The sequence below is a fragment of the Clarias gariepinus genome, chromosome 27, assembly GCF_024256425.1.
Source record: "Clarias gariepinus isolate MV-2021 ecotype Netherlands chromosome 27, CGAR_prim_01v2, whole genome shotgun sequence".
Lineage (NCBI taxonomy): Eukaryota > Metazoa > Chordata > Actinopteri > Siluriformes > Clariidae > Clarias > Clarias gariepinus.
The window spans coordinates 16,702,556-16,727,141 of record NC_071126.1 but is presented as its reverse complement, the minus strand read 5'-3'; the positions used below and the strand labels follow the sequence as shown (position 1 = coordinate 16,727,141).

Sequence of the window (24,586 nt, the reverse complement as noted above, 5' to 3'; positions counted from 1 at the left end):
ACACACACCTTGTCATGGGTAATTTTCCCATAATGGCGTTTAAGTCATTCTACCTTACATAACATACAGTCCATTGTGTGAAATGTTCGATGTGCTTACAGAGCTGATTAACAACATCTAAGCCAGATTAAAATTCTGGCAAAGACAGATATTAAACAAAAGAAGAAAAGATGCCATACGTTTATCTAGGCTTCATATACATGTTCTGTACTTCATATTTCATGCAAGCTGCAAATTCTTTTTACAGAGGAGGGATCGCATCTTTATTATATTATGCATGGTGATTTGCATTCAGTGCAACACACTCCTGCTGGGAAATAAAGGGCACTTTTCCTCTTAGTTCTTTTAGAGATTGAGGGAAGACAAACAACATCTCAACAACAGTAAAAAAAAAAAACCTAAATGTACTTTTATTTTTTTTAGCTTTAAAACACATTCAGAATTTAGGTTATAAAGACCTTAGATTTTTAAACTATTTTTTATTTTATTTTAAGGGCAATCTAAACATCTGATTTCCAAGTGCGCAGAAAACTGAAGACGAAAAAAAAAAGAAAAATCTTGGCCTGAGGTACGACATATGTTGATGCCTCAACATATGAAACAAAAGAAAGAAATACATTTAATGGAAATGTGGAATGGGGAAAATATGGAAATGTTTTTCTTTTTTTTTTAATTATGGCTTTCTGCAGCATCTTGTTGGAAAAAGAGGCAGTTTAACTTCATCGCCTGGAGTGTTATAGCAGAAAATCAATGAAATGGAAAATTTGCTCTAGCTATACATACATTTATGATCACAATAAAGAGTCAAAGCCAAGATCTGAGTGTTTATTTAAGTTGTGCAATTTTGCCATTGTGTAAAGCAGTACCAAGTTAAAGCACATGTAAACTGCTAAATGGAAAAACTATGGCAAAAACACTAAGCTTGCCTGAAGATGTCTAAAATTCTGCTAGCCGAGTTGTGATTTCCTCACACAGTGAATGTCACGCTTTGATCAAGGTGTTGTTTAGCTCGGGGTCTCAGCAAAAACAGACGTGAAATTGCTATAATGTGACTTTTTGGGTGAAATGCATGCCGAAGAAAAAATTTTGTTAGTTCAAATAGAGAGGTTTTACTCTAAACGTCAAGACAAACCTGCGGAAGGCGTACCATTTTAATTAGAAATTTTAATTATGACTTCATTTATGATTCACTTTCTATACAAGACAATTATACCATGGACCAGACATTAGAAGTCTACACAGCATGTGTTTATCACCTAACAGGAATCATCATGATTTCATCCAGTTTTATAAAGCACTCTAAAGCTGCATGTGAACCAGTAAAGTGTCTTTTCAATGGAACTTCACATTCCACACATGGATTTTCAGAAACATTTTGCATTAAAAACTTCTCAGCAGGATTCTTGGGTCTGTTTTGCACGGTACTATTCACATGGAGCAGTGTCCTCCTTTAGGAAGAGTGCAGTGGTGGACCTCCAGACTCGGAGCCCTTCTGCAGTCACAGTGTTGTTTTTTCTTTACGCTGTACTGGGCTGCGTAGCAGCCAGACATGGAGGGGTGTAGATTTTTACCATCTCGTCCCAGGAACAGTCCACCAACTGTAGAAAAACCCCCACACATACATACAGTGACATAGGATTGACCTGTACATTTTAAACTGGAAGCACTTAGAAACAAACAAAAAAAAATGTAATTAGGGTTAATTAGGGTTCATTTCATACAGCATGTGACATGCTACTGACGTCTCACAATGTGATAAAGCAGCAGTCTCCACTGGAAACTAATCCCGCCCATGGTCTTGAATTTAATCTAATTTAAGTAAAGTATGCTGACTGAAGTCACTGATTGTTCTCATAGTAAAATGCTCATGCATTTATTATAAAAACTCTAAGTCCATATATTTTTAAACATTTGTGGACATCTGACCACCACACCTGCATCTGATTTAAAAAAATAAATATCCCATTGCAGATTTAGTCCCCATTTGCTTTTATAATAACCTTCTCTCTTCTGGGAAGGTTTTCCACTCGATTTTGAAGCATGGCTGTGGAATCGTAATGCGGCCAAGTATGGAAGTGGGGTGAGGAGGTCTGGGTTGGAGTCGGAGATCAGGTTCATCCCAGGGTTGCGGTCTGGGCTGTTTGCCTGTTCCAACCTTGATGAACCACAACAGAGTCCCATGGGGCTCACGTTCTTTAGTTTGGACCTATTCATTCTAGTGAAGGGAACTTAGCATTCAAAGACATGCCATACAACTGTGCACTTCTAACTTTTGGCAACTTTTTGAGAAGGATCTACACATTGGTAAGATGGTCAGTGGTCAATGACTTTTGGCCACATATTTTATGTTAGTTGTAATCATATCCTCATTCATCATCAGTTCATGCCTTTATTGTCTTCATTTGTTTTAAAACAGAAGATCGTCTGAAATGTCAGTGTTGACATTTGACAAAAGACCAGAACTAGGGGTCTTCCTCTTCGAACCATGACTTAGGACAGTGATTGGTTTACTGACTAAAAAAAAACCAACACCACCAAGCTGCCACTATTGAACCCTTGAGCAAGCCCCTTAAAAAAAGCCTCTGCTCCAACCCTGTGACCCTGTGCTCTGACCCCAGCTTCTTACCCCAGATATGTGACAAATTTTAAATTTTACAGTGCTGCAAGTTATATGTGAAACTATAATAAAATTTTATGATTGGTGTTGGGGCAGCACGGTGGCTTAGTGGTTAGTATTGTCGCCATGCACCTCTAGTGTCCGGGTTCGACTCCCGCTTCTGTGTGGAGATTTTGGGTACTCTGGTTTCCTCCCACAGTCCAAAGACATGCTGATTAGGCTAGTTGGCGGTCCCGAATTGCCCGTTGGTGTGAGTGAGTGTGTATATGTGTGCTTGCCCTGCGATGGATTGGTCCAGGGTGCATTAAGTTTCCTAGGGATTGTCTCCAGACCCCGCCGCAACCCTGTATACAGGATTACGTGGTATAGTGAGTGACTGGTATTGGTTGAAAAAGTATCACCTTGCACAGGAAGTATGTGTGTCATTTGGTCATTTATGGAAAATGCTTTGAATCAACATTTTATATATGTTTTTGAAAATGGACACTGCCTCTGTGCTCATGTTGCCTGTGTAGAGTTTCTCTGCAAGTTCTCCATGTATCTGTTTGTGTTTTCTACAGATTCCTCATACCTTTTTACACAGATGGCATATAGGTTCTATGTTATCACAGGTTAAAGATAAAAGATAGAATATGTTATGGTTGAAATGAATAAAAATTCCCCCCGGAAGTAGAATGAGGCACTCTCTCTCTCTGAAGTATATCCAAATCTATTTATATGCAGCGTTAAAGAATAAAATACAGCAGGCTTTCACTGAGCGACACAGACTGTCTTTGCCAAGTCCAGCAATGCTGTACCAGCACTGACCGTATCACTCTAATGGACTAAGCACCATCACTGAAGATGATAAAAATTCAATCCCAGGTTTCTTTACCTCACTGCTTTAAAGGGCACTGAGCTCGGGGTTCTTAACAAAGGACACTAGCTGACTGAAAGGTATTTGTCTCTTCTCTGAACTGCATGATAAGGACGTTTTGGTTCAATATGCTCCAGCTTGGACTACACATCTAGGACAGACACCATTTGCTCTTTTGAAGCCGCTTCAAAGGCCGAAGCACGGAGAATGAAAAATTAATCTGAATTTGCACAGGGAAAAGTGCATGTAAAATCTACTTGTGTTCAGTTCTCCTTTATTCTCTTAGACAGCAATGAAAAAGCAACAAAGCGTCACAAAAAAAAGGGATGAGATTGTCCAGAAAACCATGTTGAAGGCAAAAATGAAAGACAGCAAACACATTTCGGCTAATTGAATACATTTGGAGTGAAGGCAGACGTATAGAACAAAAGTTCTGTCATCAGGAAAAATGTACAGTATGAGTTCTAATAAGTTCGCTCAGAAAAAAGAAAACAAAAATAAGTGGGGTTCTGTAACATAGTGTTAGTACTACACAGCATGTTAAATATGTAAACATTAATAATACACGAGAGGTGGTTATAACTGCGGTCACACACCTCCAGGGTTGAGGGTTCGATTCCCGCCTCGGGTCTGTGTGAATGGAGTTTGCATGTTTTCTCGGTGCTTGATTGAGAATCGATAGATTGGCACTCTGTCCCTGGTGTACTATGTCTGAATCAGGGTTACTTTCCTCACCCTGAAATTTATTACTTATTAATAACAGCACGGAACCAAATGTTTCATTCATCAGAAATGTTTAGTTATTAAAGGAAGCCTTGGTACTTTTTTCCAGTCATAGTTAATTTAATACTTTAAAATCTGTTCCTTGTCCCAAAGACTTTATAGCTTTACCCTTGACTTTTACCAAGCACTGACACTTGGGACCAAAATAAAAAAAAGGCTTACACATTACACATCTGTTATCTATTTTATTTATATGACAAGACAATCTGTAGGTAAAAAAAAAAAATCTAAATTAACATAATAAAATAAAACCACTTCCACCCAATCAGAACTCAGCAATTAACCACATTATGGTTTGACCAGGGACAGGCAGAGACATGCTGAGGGGAAGTTGATCTAAACTAATGCTGTATTTGCCAAAACAGCAGTGATGCTTTTAGGATCAGCGTCCTAAACAGTTTAGCAAGAAAACATGGATGTTAAACTCTTTTCAGCTGATGTCACCTCTCTTGAAAGTGTTTTAGATCTTCACGGTAGCCTGTGATAAAGGTGTCTGTATGTTCTTTTTCAAAAAGTTTTTAACTGGCATAAAAAAAAAATAATAAATGCATGGAAATCACAATTGTATGAAAAAAAAACTGCATAAATGTAATTTCTGGCTAAAGTCTGACTTTAAATAAATGGCAGTTATAGTGCACAACCCACTCTCCGTCCTGGCTCCTGTCCTACAGAGGAAGTATGGGGGAGACGTTCATTTAATTAAAGAAGGCATGAGATGCATTTCTTTCTCGTTAAAAAAAAAAAATAACGAGAAGTAACACAGGGCAGTACATTCGCTTTGTCCGAACGGAGCACATGCAGATGAAATGACAGGACGAGGTAAAAGAATGTCGAGGCTCACTCCAGAATAATGCACAATGATGTAGTGAAGCAATTGGTCTAGGACAGATGATATATGGCGCAGTCCTGTTTCACTGCTGCTGTTCTTTCGTCTGTCTCAGATGGGAGGGAAGCTCATTATTCCTGAGTAGGAAAGGAGCCGGTGCACACCACTGCCAGGCCCGTGACTCATCCATTTAAGGGGAAAAACGACTTCCATTAATTACTTAACTACACTTGTGAGACTGGACAGCGTAGAGACGCCAGTGTGGTTGTTGGACTACTGATCAGAAGGTTCCTGAGTTGAGCCCCAGGGCCACCGAGCTCCCACTGTTGGGCCCTTCCAACCTCAACTGCTCAAACACTCAGGTGTCAAGCTGGCTATCCCAACCCTGTAAGAAACAACGATGAAACTATGGATATATCTCCAAGGAGGGGAATATTCATCACCCAGTGTAACCAATGTTATACTGACAGACCCCATAGTGATACCCTATAATCTGATTCAGACTCCTCTTTATGTACTCATCAATCAAAACTGTTTCTACAGGTTCAATTTTAGTCCTAAGAAATTGAAGGCGAAAACATAAACAATTAAATTCAAATTCGAAAAACACTAAGCGCCCCAACCATGTCTCAGCATGACCTCCAAGAAGACAAGGTCTGACATGGTTGTACTGGAAGAACTCGAGTGGCTTTTACACAGCCCGGACCTTAAACCCCAATTAAACACATTTGGAATAAATCCCCACTGCCACGCTTCCAAATAAAGCCTCGGCAGAAAGTGGAGAATAAATCCGGAATGGGATGTTCAACAAGCTCGTTTGATTTTAATGCTTAGGCGTACATATACTTTTGGCCATACAGTGTGTATCCACACGAGAGCAGATGATGGATATACTGTATTATTGTATGGTTGATAATGGTAGGGGGTGGAAGCAGATCCTATGTAGTGGAACTGCCAGGGTGGGAGGCAGAGGAGTGTGACAGCCACGATTTGTGTGAATGTGTGTAGGGGGATGCAGGAGAGAAAACCTGTTAAGCTGTATGCTCTTGTCTGTAATGAACATCCCACTTCATTCACGGGCTGCCAACAGCTGAACGCTCTGATGTGGAATGGACAAAAAGCAAGAATCCACACACACGTGCTGTATTCTTCTTAGCCTCATCCTATAATTTGGCTTGGGCGGCAAAGCAGCATCTTTATATTTATCTTTTCTAAGCTTCTTCCTGCTCCTTGGAAGAACTTGGTGCCGAGATTGGTCCACTGGTCTACTGAAATGATTTCTGGGACTTGAACCCTCACAAAGTGACCTATATGGTCGGTGTGTAGAGCAAAAGGGGCAATGTGTGTCTTTAGCGTTATTAAATTAAGCTAAGATTCCTTGGTGTCCCTTTAACTTTACACCATTCAGACACACTGTGTCCAAAAGCAGACAAGTATTGACTGAGGGTTTTTGAGTGAAGTGTTTGGAGTGAAGTTATTAATCCATGTTAGTGGAGTGTACCACTGGAAATATTCACTTATATGTAGCGTTTTTTGTTTAAGAGCAGGTTTCACGTTGCCAGGTCCAACCCACAATATCTGCGTATATCAAGGTTCATCAGACGTCCTGTAATGCGATAACAGGATTATTCTGAGCTTTAGTTTTTTTTTTTTCTTGCTTATAAGCTTGTTATTCATGACATCATTTGCATAAGGGCACACTTCCATATGAAAAAAAAACCCCAGTTAAAATAGGACTAATTAAGCCTACACCCAGAGTACACTCAGGTTGTGAGTTTTAAAATGCCAAAACAAGAGGTGTTTTAGGCCCAAAGCCCACAAGAAGCCTTGAGGTTATATCAATAATAAAAAAAAGTGTTGACCACATTTCAGAAAAACAAACAAAAAAAATTAATATGAGCTGCTTTTATTATTTTAGAATCTTTTGCTGATTTTCAAAACCATCTCTTAAGTTGAGCAGAAGCGCATGAGGACACTTTTCTGCTCAACACTGTTGCAGATGTGCAACAGCAAAAAGACAAGCTTGGCTTCCACTCGTCAACCCGATTCCTCAATTTGATCTACACTTGGCGCTTCTATTAAATCAGACTACACGGGCCAGCCTTCACTCCCCATGTGCATCAGTAAGCCTTGGCCACTGTCGCCAGTCCACCAGTTTTCCTTCCTTGGATCACTTTTGGTATGTCCTGACAACTGTAGCCTTTGAATGTCCCACAAGACAACAGTTTTGGAGTTGCTCTGACCCAGTTGTCCAGCTATTACAATTTAGCCCTTCTCACAGTAGCTACATTTTCAATAACTCATTACATTGGCGGCTGGAAGTAGGTGGAATATATTAGGCAGCAAGTAAACCTTTTTTCCTGAAGTTGATGTGTTGGAAGCAGGAAAAATGGGTAGGCCTAAGGATTTGAGTGACTTTGATGAGGGCCAGATTGTGAAGGCTAGAGGACTGGGTCAGAGCAACTTCAAAACTGCAGCTCTTGTGGGATGTTCCTGATCTGCAGTGGTCAGGACATACCAAAATGAAATATTCTAAGAAAGGAAAACCGGTGAACTGGCGACAAGGTAATGGGCCAAGGCTTACTAATGCACACGGGACACACAAGTGCACAAGTCTGGCCTGTGTAGTCCGATCCAATAGACGTGCTAGTGTAGTTCAAATTAAGGAAAAGGTAAATGCTGGTTGTGATAAAAAAAAGTGTTGAAGCACACAGTGCATCAATGTTATGTTGGCAAAAGGGGGGAGGATCTAGTTAATATTAAGCAGGTGGTCTGTCTGTCTGTCCATCCATCCATCTGTTCATCCATTTAAATCTCCATTTTTTCCACTACTATACTTTTTTTTTGTACATCTTCATCGCTTCAGTATAGTTCCAGTAGAATTTATGCCATAAGCACTGAAGCTGTTCCGGTGGCCAAACACACCTAATCCACTACAGTATGTTAGCTTTTCCAACTGATAGTTGTAAGCAAAGTTTGGATCACTGCACCACCGTCTATAAAGTCAAATTTCAGCTTATAATTGAAGTCTTTGATGCAGTGAGCAGCACAGCACATGAACAATACGCTCTTTATTTCCATCATGTTTCAGTTCCACAGCTGGAGATGGAAGAAAATGAGCCTATAATATCGATCCTACTGAAAGACTTCAAAGCCGTGCTCGAAGGGAGTGCGTTTTGTGCGAGCTCAGTGGGACGTCATGCGGCTGATGAGTTGAGTTTGTGAGTGACGGTTCATTAAATGATCTGACCTCAGGCTTGTTCTTCATCAGTGTGAGTGCTGGAGTTGGGAAGCGCCGTATCCCCTGAGGCCTGAGACTCGCGCTTCTACCGCAACACAAACTGTGTCTGGGTTCGTACGAGACCTGCGTGTGTGTGTGTGTGTGTGTGTGTGTGTGTGTGTGTGGATAGGTTTTTTTTTTCCAGGAACAATCTGAATGTCACATGTATGTGACTGATTAGGTCTGGTTATTACTATAAACGCAGGCTGGGATGGCGTGATGGAAACAGTGATGCAGGTCTTAGAGAATAATAGCTGTTTGCTTTCAATAACCTGACTCGGCCATCTTCAGTCACTGGGAAGATTGAGGTCGGTAAGCAATGAAATAAAACATTTGTGTGTGTGTATTGTATGTAAGCAATACTGTACAGTACATGCTGACTATTTTCCAGGCAATAATTCACAAGTCATCAGAACTGCTGGAAAAAGAAGCTTACAGGACCAGGCAGGTTGAGTTGTTCTGGATCATTGTAAAAACGCTGAAATTGAGCGAGAAAGTATAGATAATATGCTGGATATACAGTTTTCCTCAAGTTAAAATGAAACCAGTATCTAGCAGAAATCAAAACAGATAGTGATGGGGTGGCTTGAACTGGCATCACTACTCCAAAGTTGATCTCTTCTCCAGAGCTTAATATAATATCACTCACTCACTCACTCACTCATCTTCTATACCGCTTTATTCACTCCAAAGGCCTTAGGGCACGAGGCAGGGTACAGGGCGCCACTACTGCAGGGCACACACACATACACACACTCACACACCCAAATACACACTACGGGCAATTTGGGAACGCCCATAAGCCTAACCTGCATATCTTTGGACTGTGGGAGGAAACCGGAGTACCCGGAGGAAACCCAACAAGCCTGGGGAGAACATGCAAACTCCATGCACACAGAGACGGGAATCGAGCCTGGCTAATAGAATATTATACAGTTTTATTCTTTTTTTCAGTGATTGTGAGTGTTGAATAAAAAAAATATAGCACCACTATTTAACAATATGTTTATGATGAGATTTCTTTTTAATTATTTGTGAGGATTCGCCAACACTTTGAATTAACTGTTACTATAGGAACGATAATGCCACTTAAAAAAGTTCATGGAGTAAAAAACCTATCACACTATTATAGCCATGCAAATTTACATCATTATTGTATTATTACTTTCTATTATATATATATATATATATATATATATATATATATATATATATATATAGTAAAGTATTCTAAACCCGAGTTGTTGACTCGGGTTTAGAAATACGACGACAAATAAAACAGCTGAACTGAGTTACTTGATGGAGGATGGGCATCTACTGTATATCATTACAGAATCACATACATAAAGGAATTATAAGTGAAACATACATCTCTAAAACACACGTGCTAATAAACAATGCCTATGCCTTCTCCTAATTTAATGTTAATGATATGCAAACTAGTGCTCTCGACTGAATTAAGGAAATCTGTTGTGCTGCGCTACAGTGATTGATTTACATAAACTGTTTACATCTGTTTTACTGTGAGCCTACCTGGTTGGGGACGTGCAGGTTGAAGTCCAGGCCGCACACAAACTCTGAGTGGTGCTCCATGGTGTCGAGCAGCGGCGGACTCCTGGAGAAATCCCAGACCCTGCAGATGGAGAAGCAATCACACTAATTGAGTGGTCGTTTTTCTTACTCCGTGACGGGCGAATGGCTCAAAGCCCTGACGCAGCCCTGGCTCAATGCGCCTGGTCGCATCCATTCAGCAAATACGATTAAATCACTTCCCAGGGCAAAACGTTAGGCGAGCATTAATACCAACGTCGCCCGAGACGTTGAGCTGGAGCAAACGTATTACTTATAGGCGTTATAAGAGTTTGGCATAATGCTCTTTTAAGAAAAGCTGTCAGTATGAATTATATTATATAAGAAGAAGAAGGAAAAGTGTATTGCACTGTAAGATATGAGCTTACACATTACAATTAATTAGTTTAAAAAAAAAAAAGACCAGCCCTGGAAAGATTTAGCATAAAACACTAAAACAATTATGAACCAATTTATATTTATTTTCTTTATCTTTGGAATACATTTTTATAATACTCAGGGAGAAATTTTAAGGAGTTATTTTAAGGAGTTTAAGGATACCAAGTTTAAGGATCTAAGCGACTTTGATGGCCAAATGACCGGGTCAGAGCATCTTCAAAATAGTAGGTCTTGTGAATGTGCTCAAGGGTTTGTACCAAAAATGTTTCCAAGGAAGGAAAACTGCTGAACCAGTGACAGAGTTATGGATGGCAAAGTCTCGTAAAGTCGAGCTACACATGCCCCTCCTGAGCTGCCAGTGATCCACACCGCCTCTGCCCTCTGGACCCGTCTGACTCATCCTGGCGCCCCGCTTCTAGTTGTCGCATGGGGGCCTCATGTGGTCTGTTTGGGATGCGTGTGGTGATTGGGGTTCCACTTCACATTGGTCCGATGCACACAGCAGTTCTCTGAGGACTAGTGACTGCATTCGCTCGATAGTTCAGGACTAAAATTTCCAACAGTCTTTCTAAGCCTCCAATAACAAACTGGACTCTAAGACATCATCTGTTATATTGAACATCAAGGTACCTAACACATAGTATGACTGCAAAACAATTCCTGCTATCCGTTATCACCCAAATGATGATGGGTTCCCTGTTGAGTCTGGGTTCTCACAAGGTTTCTTTCTATTGCCATCTCAGGGAGTTTTTCCTTGCCATCGTCACCCTCGGCTTACTCATCAGGGACAAACCGATCATCATACACATTTCCATAATTTTATTTGGATTATGTAAGGCTGCTTTGCGACAATGCTCATTGTTAAAAGCGCTATACAAATAAAACTAAGCATGTGAGCATCAGAACTTGATCATGGAGCAAAGGAAAAAGGTGGGCCAGTCTAATGAATCATATTTTCCTTTGATGTTAATAGCTTTTATTTGTCATGTATATGTTAAGAAACAGTGAAATACTTTTTTTCGCATGTCGCAGTTACAAAGCTCCTGAACCCCTGATCAGTAAACCAGAGACATGACCTTTTAAGGCACCACTGCCATCTTGTAAATGGCCATTGTAAATGGTTGTGCATCAACTACCTGGGGCAGGGGTGGCACCAGGGTGCACTATGGAAAGTAGGCAAGCTGGCAAATGCTCTGGGAAATGTTCAGCTTAGGTCCTGGCATTCATGTGGTTGTTACTTTGAGAAGTACAGCCTATCTGATCATTGTTGCAGATCAAGTAAACTACTTCATAGCAACAGTTTTCCCTAATGGTCATGTCCTCTCTAAGCGGGATAATGCGCCCACACTACAAAAAAGTGTTGAAGAATGCATGGAGGACATGACAAATTGTTCAAGGTGTTGACTTGGCTTCCAAATTTCATGAGCATCTGTGGCACGTGCTGGACAAACAAGTCCCATCTATGGAGGCCCCACAAGATCTGCTGCTAATTTTCTAGTGGAAGATACCACAAAACACAGAGGGGGGCATTGGTGGCTCAGTGGTACAGGTCTCTCGCCAGCCATGCGAAAGGCCTGGGTTCGCTTCCTAGACAATGCCAAAACCCCAGTCACTGGATTCAGTCCTGGTCCCAAGCCCGCATGAAATGGGAGGGTTGATTCAGGAAAGGCATCCGGCTTAAAACCTGTGCCAAGTTTGGTCCGCTGTGGCGACCCCTTAACGGGAGCAGCCAAAAGACTAAAACTCTCAGCGGTTGACAGCTGTCTATAGCTGTTATGAAAGAATTAGTTTCATATTGGATAAAATGTTACTATAAATTACATTTTACATTACATTTTCAAGTATATAATGTATTTAAAATGTAAAACTTGCACCAATCTGTCAAGTTTTCGTACATGTACAATACAATCTCAGTAGCATAATGGTCTGTAAATATTCTGGACACACCCGCTCTGTCTTCTCACAATTCCACATTTTTCCATGACAGGTGCAATCCTGTTATTTATATCTTAGCTAAACAATCCATTCAGAACAAATAGACACATCCCTGGCTTGGAAAATCAGAACACTTTCCTAATATCTACGCGCGGACAAGACTAAAAAAACTAATTTCCGTTCCTAATTAACTCTTCAATAATGTAAAACCGACCTTCTAAAACCAACCCTATGTAAACAGGTCAGTTTCTATAGCTAAGCCTCAGCACGGATGCTTGTGTGGGCAGTTTATTGTGGCAGGAATAGGAAGCGTTATCTCTGGCAAATATGGAGACCTCTGGCTTTTGAAAGCGTCCCGAGCAGACTTTGGTTAAGCAAACAGCGCAGTGTGCGAGACAGCAGGTGCTTCTCACGCTCTCGTGTACGTCATCCTCTACAAATGAAAATGGGTCAGTCAGACATGTTCCCATCAGGTTACAGTAGAAGATCAAACGACTGTCCTGTATATGCAAAATCAGTTTTATTGCCTGGGTGAGATTAGTACAACATTATGCAATCTTAATTAATTTTAAGAGACGTTCTGTTATAAGCAAAACTAATATCTTAATAAGCAGATAATAGAATATTCTGGTACTTCTATGATTAAAATGGGTCTTGAGCTTTTTAAAGCAGGTTTGTCCCTTGATAGCCCCCAGAAAGTGACAGAAACTTTAAAGCCGCGTATCTGACATTTCAGTGCTATGAGAATTCACTGTAACTTCTAATATCTATTAATGTAAATTTTGTTAAGAAACAAGAAAATAAAATTTTGGGCGTGCCATTATAGGAAATTGAATTGAGTTCCATTTTATTTACAATGGAGAATGCTTTAGAATCTTGTCACAAACCAGCTTTAAAGGGGAATAATATTGATCACAACAGCAAACTGGTGAGAGGATCATGGGCACCCAAGGGTCATTTATGCCCATAGGGACAAAATTCCAAAATTGTCCACTCCAAATCCCACAGAAAAGCCAATTATGAAGCAAAAAAAAATTATGCTGGCCACACTAGAAAGGCACCAAAATACCCAGTGCACCACAGCCTACTGTGCACGAGCCCAGCAGTCAAAGAGCCCAAGACATCAAACCCAGACATTAAACTCTCCAGATCCCAATCCAATCAATCACTCATGGGATGCACCGGCCAAACTATTCTGATCCACGAAGGCCCAATCCCTCAACCCACAGCACTCAAAAGGTCCACTGCCAACTCTCTCACTAATGTCTTTGCATGGACTTTGCTTTGTGCACTGGTGCACAGTCATGTTGGAACTGGTGTGAGGTTGTTTTTAAGGGGTTGGGCTTGGCCCCTTACTTCCAGTGAAAGAAACTCTTAATGCTTAAGCATACCAAGACATTTGGGACAATTTCATGCTCCCAAGTTTGTAGGAACAGTTTAGGGACGGCCTATTCCTATTCCAACATGACTGCGTAAAGCAAGCTCCATAAAGACATGAATAAGCAAGTTTATTGTGGAAGAACTTCACTGGCATATATGGATGTTCATTCCGATGGAACACCTTGGAGATGAATTGAAGCCAGGCCTTTTTGTCCAACATCAGTGTTAGACCTCACAAATGTGCTTTAGGAAGCATGGTTAAAAATTCCCATAAACACACTCTTAAACCTTGTGGAAAGCCTTGCCAAAAGAGTTGAACCTGTTATAGCTGCAAAGGGTGGGCCAACATCATATTAAACCCTATGGATTAAGATTTGGATGTTACTCAAGTTCATACGCATGTGAAGGCAGACGAGCAAATACGTTTGGCGAACATATGGTGCATGTTGTGAAGCCCTCATTCATTAAACTACTAGTGTCAGTTTATGTTTTGTATAGAAAAACACATTCTTATATATGTTCTCTAACAATCCTTATTATTAGCTGCTTACAGTATTTGTAACATGTCCTCCTGTTCATATTGAATTTCTTCAAGGCCACATTACTGCTAAATGCTGATAAATAAGAGTAGCACCCTAATGTTCACAATTGAAGAAAATATTTTTTCGTTGTCTGTCTTAGACCTTTCTGTGTTGTGTGTGTGTGTGCGCGTGTGTGTGCACAGCTGCTTCATCAAATACTGAGGAACAATAATGACAAAAACTGGTGAGCTGGTCTGGCCACTGAGAGACAAACACAACACTGACCTGCTCCTAAGTGCCCAAGGCAATGATTACTGCACTACAGCCAAATCATGTCCGTTTAAAAGGGCTGTCTTTGCAATATATGGTCTTTTACTGCACAGCTCGTCAGTTCAAAGAGTCATGGGCTGGATTTCCAGGTACAGGTTAAGCCCAAGTTTAGACTGAATGACAACGTCAATAAGGACTCTCCATTAAAAATGCTCCTCGTAACGATGGGCCATTAAGTAAATTGCCATCTGTTTGTCTTTAAGCTTTATGGTAAACACCGTGACAAAGGCGCATTATTGATCTAAATTATGACTTGAACGTGAATGATTCTGCAGACATTCAGCTAAAGCTTTTTTCAATTTACCCTCTGGTGGTAAGTGCTTTAACTGCTTACTGTTTTCTCTAATACTGTCATCTTCTACTAACAACCCCGGGAAGGACCCATGAATAATTCAAGAGCAAGTAGATGACTTTAATTGAGCTGTTGATCATGGACATCATAGTAAGTGACTTCAAAGTTTTGGTCCTGGGGTCAGTACTAATGTCTGGAAAACCAAATTTAAACTTTGGGGTCAGCTTAGACTAAACATTGCTCAGAAGTGCTTCATATTTAATGAATACTGATACTGATACTAATACCAAAATGAATAACCCACTTAGCGTTCATCAATCAGAGGCTTCATAGAATACTATATTCACCTTAGAAAGCACTGCGTTGGCCAAAAGTATTAAGTATTTTATTCAAAAGTGAAAATTTGTAAAATAATAACAATCAAGATAATAAATCTATTGTGTTATTTTATGCATTGTGTTACTTATTGCTACACAACAATAAGTGTTTATTACAAAACCTGCTGGATCCAGTTGGACATAGAGTCAAGAAGACGTCTGCAGAACTCTGGTGTCACTCACTCAATTCATGCCTGATTTCTTACTGAAAATCAAGTACAGAAGATGGTTTCTTCACAGCTACAGTACCACCATCTTCACCATTGTCCCAACAGTTCTCTATCAGGAAACTGTTTTTGCCAGTTTTTCAGTTAATTAACACTTCTCAGCCAGATATGCTAAAACCAATTAGTGACATTAATTATTTTGTGCACAGGGACAACTATAATGCGTGGCTTCTTAATACTTTCAGCCACTGCTGTATAAGGCAAAACAAGCATGGACTAAAAACCGATCCCTGAGGAACTCCTACTGAGTAGTTAATCTGCAAGCTAATGAAACTGAACTATGTTGTGTAGTACAGGGCAATTAATAACACCAATATGTTGAGTTTTCAAATTGGCCGGAACCACAAGTTAAAATAGGGCTAAAAATGAATAAATCTGTGTGTAGAGAAAGAAGTGTTGGGATTCAGAAGCTGTAGCTAATGCTGTAAAATTTTCCTAGTGTCAATTTTCTTTCCTAAGTTTCATGTGTTTGTCAGAATGTTGTTCCAAAGCCTATATCATTGAGCATAGAGACAACGATCTGGTGGTTAACCATATCAGAGGCACCTGAATTATCACTCCGTGGCTATTGCTTTGGGCTACTGAGTGGAAAATTTGCAAGCCTAAATGCCAAAACTACCAAGTTGGGAGCTGAGTTGAGTCCTTTTATTCCAACACTTTGGATAAAAGTGTCGGCTAAATGAGGTACAGTATAGGCAAATAAGGAAAATGGTTATCATTGAAACGGGGGAGTGTATTAGAAGTTATTAATATACCTGTTTTAGAAAAGCATGTAAAATGTTTGGAGATGGCAATAAAAGGGAACAGGTCTGTAGTAGGTGATGGTAGTTACTGTAGGCCAAGCCTTAGATAATATATAAGCGGAGACCTGATGACAGAAGTGCACAGACATCAGTATGTTCATCATAGCGGTCACACACTCTGTGTGTATAGAGACTATACAGACTGTGTGTATATATAACTTGGTAATAAATGGAAAAGCACTGAATCATAGTTGCGTGCTGCACTACATACTATATTATCAAAACACCCATAGTAAAATATGAACAAATCAACTTGGACTATTTTATATCAACAATAAAGCTGTTCTATGAAACAATTAGTTCAGGCTGTAGATTTATTCCTGCACGCATATGTCAGACGTACAAGCTAAACAGAACAGGTGCACAGATTAGCCCGAAGCAAAAAGCGTTTATAAGGGCACACATCTGTTTTTATTTAAACGCTTCTTATATTTTTAAAAGGATGCATTATTAATCTTTTAAACATGAAATAATGAACGGACTACCTAAAGAATATAAATGATTGAAAACTATAGTGAAGCTAATAGCAACAGTCACCAATAATTTAATATAAAAACACTTTACATAATATTAGAAAAGTATTGTCGGCATGGTGGCTTATTGGTTAGCACATGCACCTCCAGGGCCTGGGTTCAATTTCCGCCTGGAGTCAGTGTGCATGGAGTTTGCATGTTCTTTCCATGCTTGGTGGGTTTCCTCCGGGTACTCCAGTTTTCTCCCTCACCCTAAAGACATGCGGATTCAGCTAATCGCCATTTCAAAATGCCCAGTAGCGTGTGAGTGTGTGCACAGTATATGCCTTGTGTCCTAAGTCTCCTGGGATAGACTCCAGGTCCCCACGAGCATGTATACAGGATAAAGTGGTATAGATGTTGACCGAGTGTCTTAGCATTGTATTAGCATTCAGGTAATAACAATATTATTATGTAGATATAATAATATTCTTAAATACTGATTGGGTGATATTGATGAGATGACACTTTTTACATGATCGCAGTCTCTTTGTGCTTTTTTAGTACAGCTTGCATAAAAGGCCAAACTACAAACCAACAGTAAGTGCGTTCTAGATAAAAAAATTTAAAAAAGTGAAAACAGCTAATCTCCACAGTACTCGGAAGATCAGTTCCGTACATCATAAACGATATTCATCATTTTAATGTTGAAAGTAAACACTCCCTTCTTCACTGAGCCTGAAAATTAGTAATGGCAATAAATCTTTAGCAAGACTTTAGCAAACGTTTCATCCAGGGAAACAAATAAGGACATAATATTCCCATATATAACACAAAAGCCCTTTTTTTTCACACTATAAGCTCTGGTGAAAGACTGCTATCACCCTGTACATCAAAAACATATTATAAATACAAAAACTGTATTAAAATAAACCAATTTCTATGGAAGATAGAATTACATATGGCTTACGTCAAAAAGGACTGCTTCATCTATGTGTGTGTGTGAGTGTTTTGCATTTATATTAAACACTATCAGTACAGTGTAAAATTCTTCCCTTACTACTAAGGCTGAATAATTCATGCCAAAATACAAATCGTGATTTTTCTCCATGGCAATTGAGATCACGATTCTCTTAAACTTATTTTTAATAAATAATAAATAAAATAAACTAATAAATAACCCCTATATTTTTGCACACTCAGCCAACTACAGTACTTCATAGTTTGTATCATTATTATTTTTAATAGCATTATGTACATGTCATGGAGCTTGTTGGGTAGTTTGTAATTAAATGCATAATTTACAGTATTGAATTTATTGTTGTCAAATGGTTTGATTGCTCAAACTTAACATAGGCCTACTTCTAGTGTAAATCTCTGAGCTTTTGCTCATAATACATGATACAGCAGTAAGTTATATGACAGTTATGGCTGTACATGCCTGTTTTTGATCAGACACGAGTATATATTACATTTTTTTAGTTTGTGTATATGCGTGTGCGAGACATTTATAGTATGCTGATAAAAATAATAACGAAATAATGAAATGAAATGGAGGACTGCTTGTATGTATAAATCGTGAATGTGATTTTTTAAAATTTATTTAAATTAAGTGCGCAGCCCTACTCACCACAAAAATGTCGCATTAGTGTTTAGCCTGACAGGCTTTTGATGAAACTCCATATGGAGCTTTATTTTTTCTGCTTTCCATCAATCAATTTAAAACCTGCATGCTGCTACATGATTTCTTTCACACATAATTCTTTAATAACATAAAACATTTTAGAAATATATGTAAAAAATTTTTAAATCATTTTCAACTCACTCAGCTGCAGTAACTGGGATAGTAAGTGTATAATAATAATAATCAGAGCTCAGACCACTACAATGATGTGTAATCAGAACACGGTTCTGCGTGGCTGAAGAGCAGTGAACTGTGGCAGCCGTGAACGCGGTAATATCTTTCTCAGCCTTTGGGTGCAAATATTATCTTCGCGTGCGTTATGAACACAGCTGATAGCTGTCTGCAAAGGAAACAAACCGGTCTAGCTTGAAATTTAATCAGCGTCCTTTATAGCTCTATTAGTCTGAAACAGCAGTAACTCGTCCATCCTCACAGCGCCTGACCTCCTGCTTTACCCACGCTGTGACCCTGTGATGGCTGACTCTGTGCTCTAACCCCAGCTTCCTAAATGGGATATATTATTTCACTGTGCTGTAACACAGTGTACAGAACCCTACAAGTCAAAAGTTTAGACACAGCTTCTAATTTCATGGTCTTTTCTGATTTTTATTTCTTTCTACACTATAAAACAATGCTGAAGTCGTTTATCCAAAATATACAATAATCTCATTTGAACAGTTGATATTGAGATGTATCTGCTACTTCTGCTCTGTAAATCCTTCATAACGGCGCTAATCTGAGATGCGGTTTGAGGTTAATTCGTGATTTCTGTGGCTGGTGACTCTAAATGATCTTCTCCTCTGCAGCAGAGGTCAGTTTTGGTCTTGCTTTTGGTCTTGCCTGGGATGGTCTTTGTGAGAGCCAGTTTCATTATGGAGCTTGATGGCTTTTGCAAATACACTCGAGAATACTGTGCAGAAAAAACGGGCAAGCATAATGATTCGAACCACTTGAACAAGGGCAACTTTGGACAATCGTGATGGATAGACGTCTGGGAAACTCCACAATCGCAGCTCTTTTGGGATGTGTCTGGTCTGGAATGATCAGGACCTACCAAAAACGTCAAACTGGTGACAGGGTCGTGGGCGGCCAAGGCTCACTAATACACAATGGGAGTAAACACTGGCCCATGTAGTCCGATCCATGTGCGACGCTGCAGACCAGTCATTTCTCATTATTCTCAAAAATTTTATGAGAACCTGAGCTGTTTATAAACACTTTTAAATCAATTCCATCATAGTTCATGCATGCTTGACATTTGCGTTATTACCTGACGGTGAAGTCGTAGGAGCATGACGCCAACACGGCCTTGTAAAATGGGGAGAACTGTAAAAGAGGAAATGAATAAGACAGCGGTGTGAATGAATACACTGCTGTATAAACATAACATACTGCTATAAATGCAATGACCTTTCCATATTCACGGATGTGCTGTTATCAGTTACTGACTATGAACACCCGCCCCTCTATCACCAGTGAGCAGGTACGGTATTATATACCAGTCCATAATGCCAATAATTGTAATAATGGTTTCTATTTAACAGCAAAATTACCAACAGGCATTGTTAGAAAGCAGAGTTCATATGTAAATCCATATGTAAATTTAAATCCTTAATGAGCAAGTCAGAGAAAACAATGGCAAGAAAAACCTCCCTGAGATGACTTTTGTCTTCAGCTGTGTGTTCTCAATGCATTCTTTAGTTTTTTTATAACTTCCTATTCTTTTAAAAGTTTCACTTCAGGTTTCTTGCCGAATGTTTAACTCTTTCAATCTGCACCATTCGGCCTCTAGCAAAACTTTTTTTTGTTATAATTATTGATTGCTTTTCTAGATGTGTATAACGATTAAAGCATGATGTTGAGTTAGTACTAAACACTAAAACACAAATTTCACTTAATTTAGTCGCTCATTAAAGCTGTTGTGAGAAACGCTGATAGGAGGCTTTTAATGCGGAAATCTATAGTGATTGGCCGACTAAAATAACGGGTGTTACTCGGCTGAAAATTATTGTCACACCCCTACATAGTCCTGACCTCGCTCCAAACCATTTCCACGTTTCCATAAAAGGAGTTCCTGGGAGGCCAGCGTTTCAGATTTGAAGCAGGCAGTGCGATCATGGCCCCCCGAGATACTGAGTAAACTTTCTACCCTGATGGTATCCAAGCTCTAGTGAAACACTGGGTTGGTTACACCACAGCACGCAACAATAATTTATTTAATAAAGACTGATCATCGGTTTATAGTCACCAACCTCTCTTTCACTAAGAATTACACAAAGTTACCTTTATTCTCCGGATAGCATAAGAATGGCCCAGCAGTTGAGCTACAGGCTGGCGGACGTTGCGCAGATCCCACACGCACACGCTGCAGTCTACGGAGCCCGTCGCCAACACGTTCTGTTATTTATAATAAAAAATACAAATAAAATCCTTTTTACGGGGCACTTTAAAAGATATATATTAACTAAATTTAAAGTCTTGATCATCAGAAAGGGTTTGATCAGACATCCTTGAAATAGTACACAGTACCGAACATTACGAGTATATTTTGTAGCATGAAATGTCTTTACAATACAAATAAACTGCACTTAATCAATTACAGTATTTCCTTAACTCTTTGATAAATCTATAACAAAATGATTATTATATTTAAGAAAGAAACAATTGATATTGGACATAATACTAAAAATGCAAGGATTATGGATGAATAAACACAAAGAATGATTATGTAAACTACATTTTAATTTAAAATAGAAAGGGTTTATCAATTAAGTTAATTTATTATTTGAGACCTGAGCCTTTTCAAATATTTACTTATGAGTGTTTTATTTCTGGTATATGTGCTATTTTCATGTCTTGTGTTTTTACTTGGCTTGTGTTATGAATCCAGTATAATGTGTTTTCCTCCAACATGAAAGAATGAATGAAAGAAAACCCTGGTGTTCATTACTGAGGTCACCTGGTCATATTTGCACCAATCACAGCTAAGGATCTCGGCCTTGTGCGCCGGAATGGCCAGTCGACACGAGCCGGCTTTCACGTCCCAAACTCTCAGTGTGCCATCTCCTGCAAACACATGCGACTAAGTATTATTAATGTAATAAAACATTATTTCACGTGAATCATATAAGAGAATTTACGTCATTTTGCAAAGAAGCTCCTATAAAGCATCCCTGTGACTAACGCTAAGTACTGTTTATACACTTGGATATAAAATCAGTACATTTTTCTATCATAACGTTTGCCATAAAATGCTTCTTGGGCTTCCTGTCATTTTTTCACATTTTGCTTTCAAAGAACCAGATTTTTAATGTAGTCCTGAGGAATAGTTCTCCAGTCCCTGTACCTGAACAGTTTTAGGGGAATTTTATTGTTTGTTATTTAATTTAATTTAAAAAGTTCATTTGATGGTTTATTATACTAGTACTGAGTAGCTGGAACAGACGAGAGTGGAAACAAGATCGCTGCTAAAGTTTTTCATTAAATCGTATCTTTAGGCAGATTGCAGCCTGTAACAGGAAAGCTTTTGTCCTCATTTCTTTCATTTAATTTATTATGAAGAAATAAGGCGGGATCAAGATTTTCATGCAGTACTGCATAACTGTACCGTACTGTATATCTTCATCAAACATCACAGGGTACACCTAGAAATATCAGTGTTAACATAGGTGTTAATCAAAACCTGAAAGTGATGTGGGGAATATGGAAACAAAGCTACAACACAGAACCATAGAAAAAATCAAGTCAGACATGCAGGCAGACATAAACAGACAAACTAATCAGTCGATAATCAGGAACAGCACCAATTAAAAGGCAGGGGCGGGGACAAGACACAAATCAAAAGAAAACTAAGAAGCACCAAACATGAACAATATGTGCCTTTGCTGTGGACACTTACTATAGCAGGAAACTACATAATCGGTGTCACTATACAAATCATAGCAAGTGCAGAAACTACAGGAGCAAAAATAAAAACTAGAACAGCTGAGTGCATGACGATTCAGGCCCAATAGCTTACACACCACTACACCAGTGGCTCTAAACATTTATTATTAATCTCGTACCATTAATCTTGCAGCTTCAGTGCAAAACTAAAAAAGCTAATTTTGAGTCTTAATTGTCTGACTGACTGTAAAACGCTGTGAACGTTTTTTTGTAAACAGGACGCTTCAATCAGCAAATGGTGGTCCTGCCAACTTCTCTTGCCGTTTCAGCCTGCACTAATTCTCTAATTGCTGCGTACACACTAGTGCAGCAAACGCAAACCGTATCCAAAGCTCGAAAAAAAAATTCCCTCTTCGATCGTTCTGCAGAAACCTGTGGACTGTGACGCTCATTTCAAGGAGCACGTACTGTACTGTAGCCATGATCAGAAGAACGGCAAAACTGCCAAGACGATGCGTCAGTGTGCGACTTTCAACAAGCGTCTCTCTCTCTCTCTCTGCATAAAGCCATCTATGACCTTCATTCACATAAGAAAAAACCCTAAAAAGAGGGAACTGCCTCATAAAGCTCTGTAATTCAACACTACATTTAACATTCTCTAGTCAGCAGTAAGTGAGTTGTTCGCTGGCCGTTCATCGTATAGCGCACGCGTCCGTGGAGACCTGAAACATCAGCACTATTTATACCAGTGAAAAACACTCTCGTGCTGACTTAAAAAAAGAAAAAAAAGAAAAACATCATTCTAGTGGCATTGATTATTGTACATATGCTCTGAGTTAAAGTCTGTGTATCGATGAACTCATCAAGCATTTTTTACTGCCATCCGAGTCTGAGGTCTTAAATCCAGTTCTTAGGTCGAAGTTTTCTCCTGTGAACCTCAAACCTTAGACAGTGCAGGCGGTCCTCACACACATCTAATCTAAACCCTTTAGCAATACTGGGGTGTGATATAGATTGGTCTCAGGGTTATGATGTAGAGCTGAACTGACTTGAAAAGCATAATGGTCAATGGACCTCTCAATCCTAATGAAGGAGGTGTGGCCTGTGTAGCTGTCGAGCCCAGTTAAGGAGACGTGGCTTGTCCGACAACCAATCACAGTAAAGGAGGTGTGGCCTGTCTGTCTGTCAGTGTCAATGAAGAAGGTGTGGCCTGTTTCTCTGTCAATCACACTGAAGGAGGTGTGGCCTGTCTGCCTACCAATGTCAATAAAGGAGGTGTGGCCTGTCTGCCTGTAAGTGACAATGAAGGATGTGTGGCCTGTCGGCCTGTCAGTCACACTAAAGGAGATGTTGACTGTCTGTTCTTCAGAGTCAATGAAGGAGGTGCAGCCTGTTTCAGTCAGTCACACAAAAGGAGGAGTGGCCTGTCTGCCTGTCAGTGTTAGAGAAGGAGGTGTGGCCTGTCCACCTATTAATTACAGTAAAGGAGGCATGGCCTGTCTGCCTGTCAGTCACACTAAAGGAGGTGTGGTTTGTCTGCCTGTCAGTCACGCTAAAGGAGGTGTGGCTTGTCTGCTTGTCAGTCACGCTAAAGGAGGTGTGGTCCGTCTGCCTGTCATTGCAAGAGAAGGAGGTGTGGCCCTTCTGCCTATCAATCACAGTAAAGGAGGTGTGGCCTGTCTGCCTGTCAGTCACACTAAAGGAGGTGTGGCTTGTCTGCTTGTCAGTCACGCTGAAGGAGGTGTGGTCCGTCTGCCTGTCATTGCAAGAGAAGGAGGTGTGGCCCTTCTGCCTATCAATCACAGTAAAGGAGGTGTGGCCTGTCTGCCTGTCAGTCACACTAAAGGAGGTGTGGCTTGTCTGCTTGTCAGTCACGCTAAAGGAGCTGTGGTCCGTCTGCCTGTCATTGCAAGAGAAGAAGGTGTGGCCTGTCTGCCTATCATTTACAGTAAAGGGGGTGTGGCCTGTCTGCCTGTCAGTGCAAGAGTAGGAGGTGTGGCCTTTCTTTTTATCAATCACAGTAAAGGAGGTGTGGCCTGTCTGTCTGTCTGTCAGTCACACTAAAGAAGGTGTGGTCTGTCTGCCTGTCATTGCAAGAGAAGGAGGTGTGGCCCTTCTCCCTTTAAATCACAGTGAAAGAGGTGTGGCCTGGCTGCCTGTCAATTACAGTTCTAGAGGTGTGGCCTGGCTGCCTGTCAGTGTTAGAGAACAAGGTGTGTGCTTCGTCCCGTAGTATTATCTTTGCACTGTGTTTAGCACCACACTTATCATATTAAAGCAACTCATATTTTGTTTACTGATTTTAATATCATTTTAAAGTCATCATACAACAATGCAATACAATAAAACTGACCTCTATCTTGTACCACC

At 39.9% G+C, this 24,586-nt stretch overlaps 1 protein-coding gene across 1 annotated transcript in view; it reads right to left on the bottom strand.

Moving 5' to 3' along the window:
- Positions 1-423: 423 nt before the first annotated feature.
- The window catches only part of pex7 (peroxisomal biogenesis factor 7), a 35,891-nt gene continuing 11,728 nt past the window's right edge, over positions 424-24,586 (bottom strand). The window contains exons 6-10 of the mRNA XM_053488407.1: positions 21,291-21,397; positions 20,615-20,728; positions 19,602-19,657; positions 9,896-9,995; positions 424-1,598 (exon numbers count right to left, since the gene is read on the bottom strand). Of these exons, the coding sequence (XP_053344382.1) occupies positions 1,518-1,598; positions 9,896-9,995; positions 19,602-19,657; positions 20,615-20,728; positions 21,291-21,397 (458 nt within the window). The 3' untranslated portion in view covers positions 424-1,517. The remainder of the gene's footprint in view (positions 1,599-9,895; positions 9,996-19,601; positions 19,658-20,614; positions 20,729-21,290; positions 21,398-24,586) is intronic.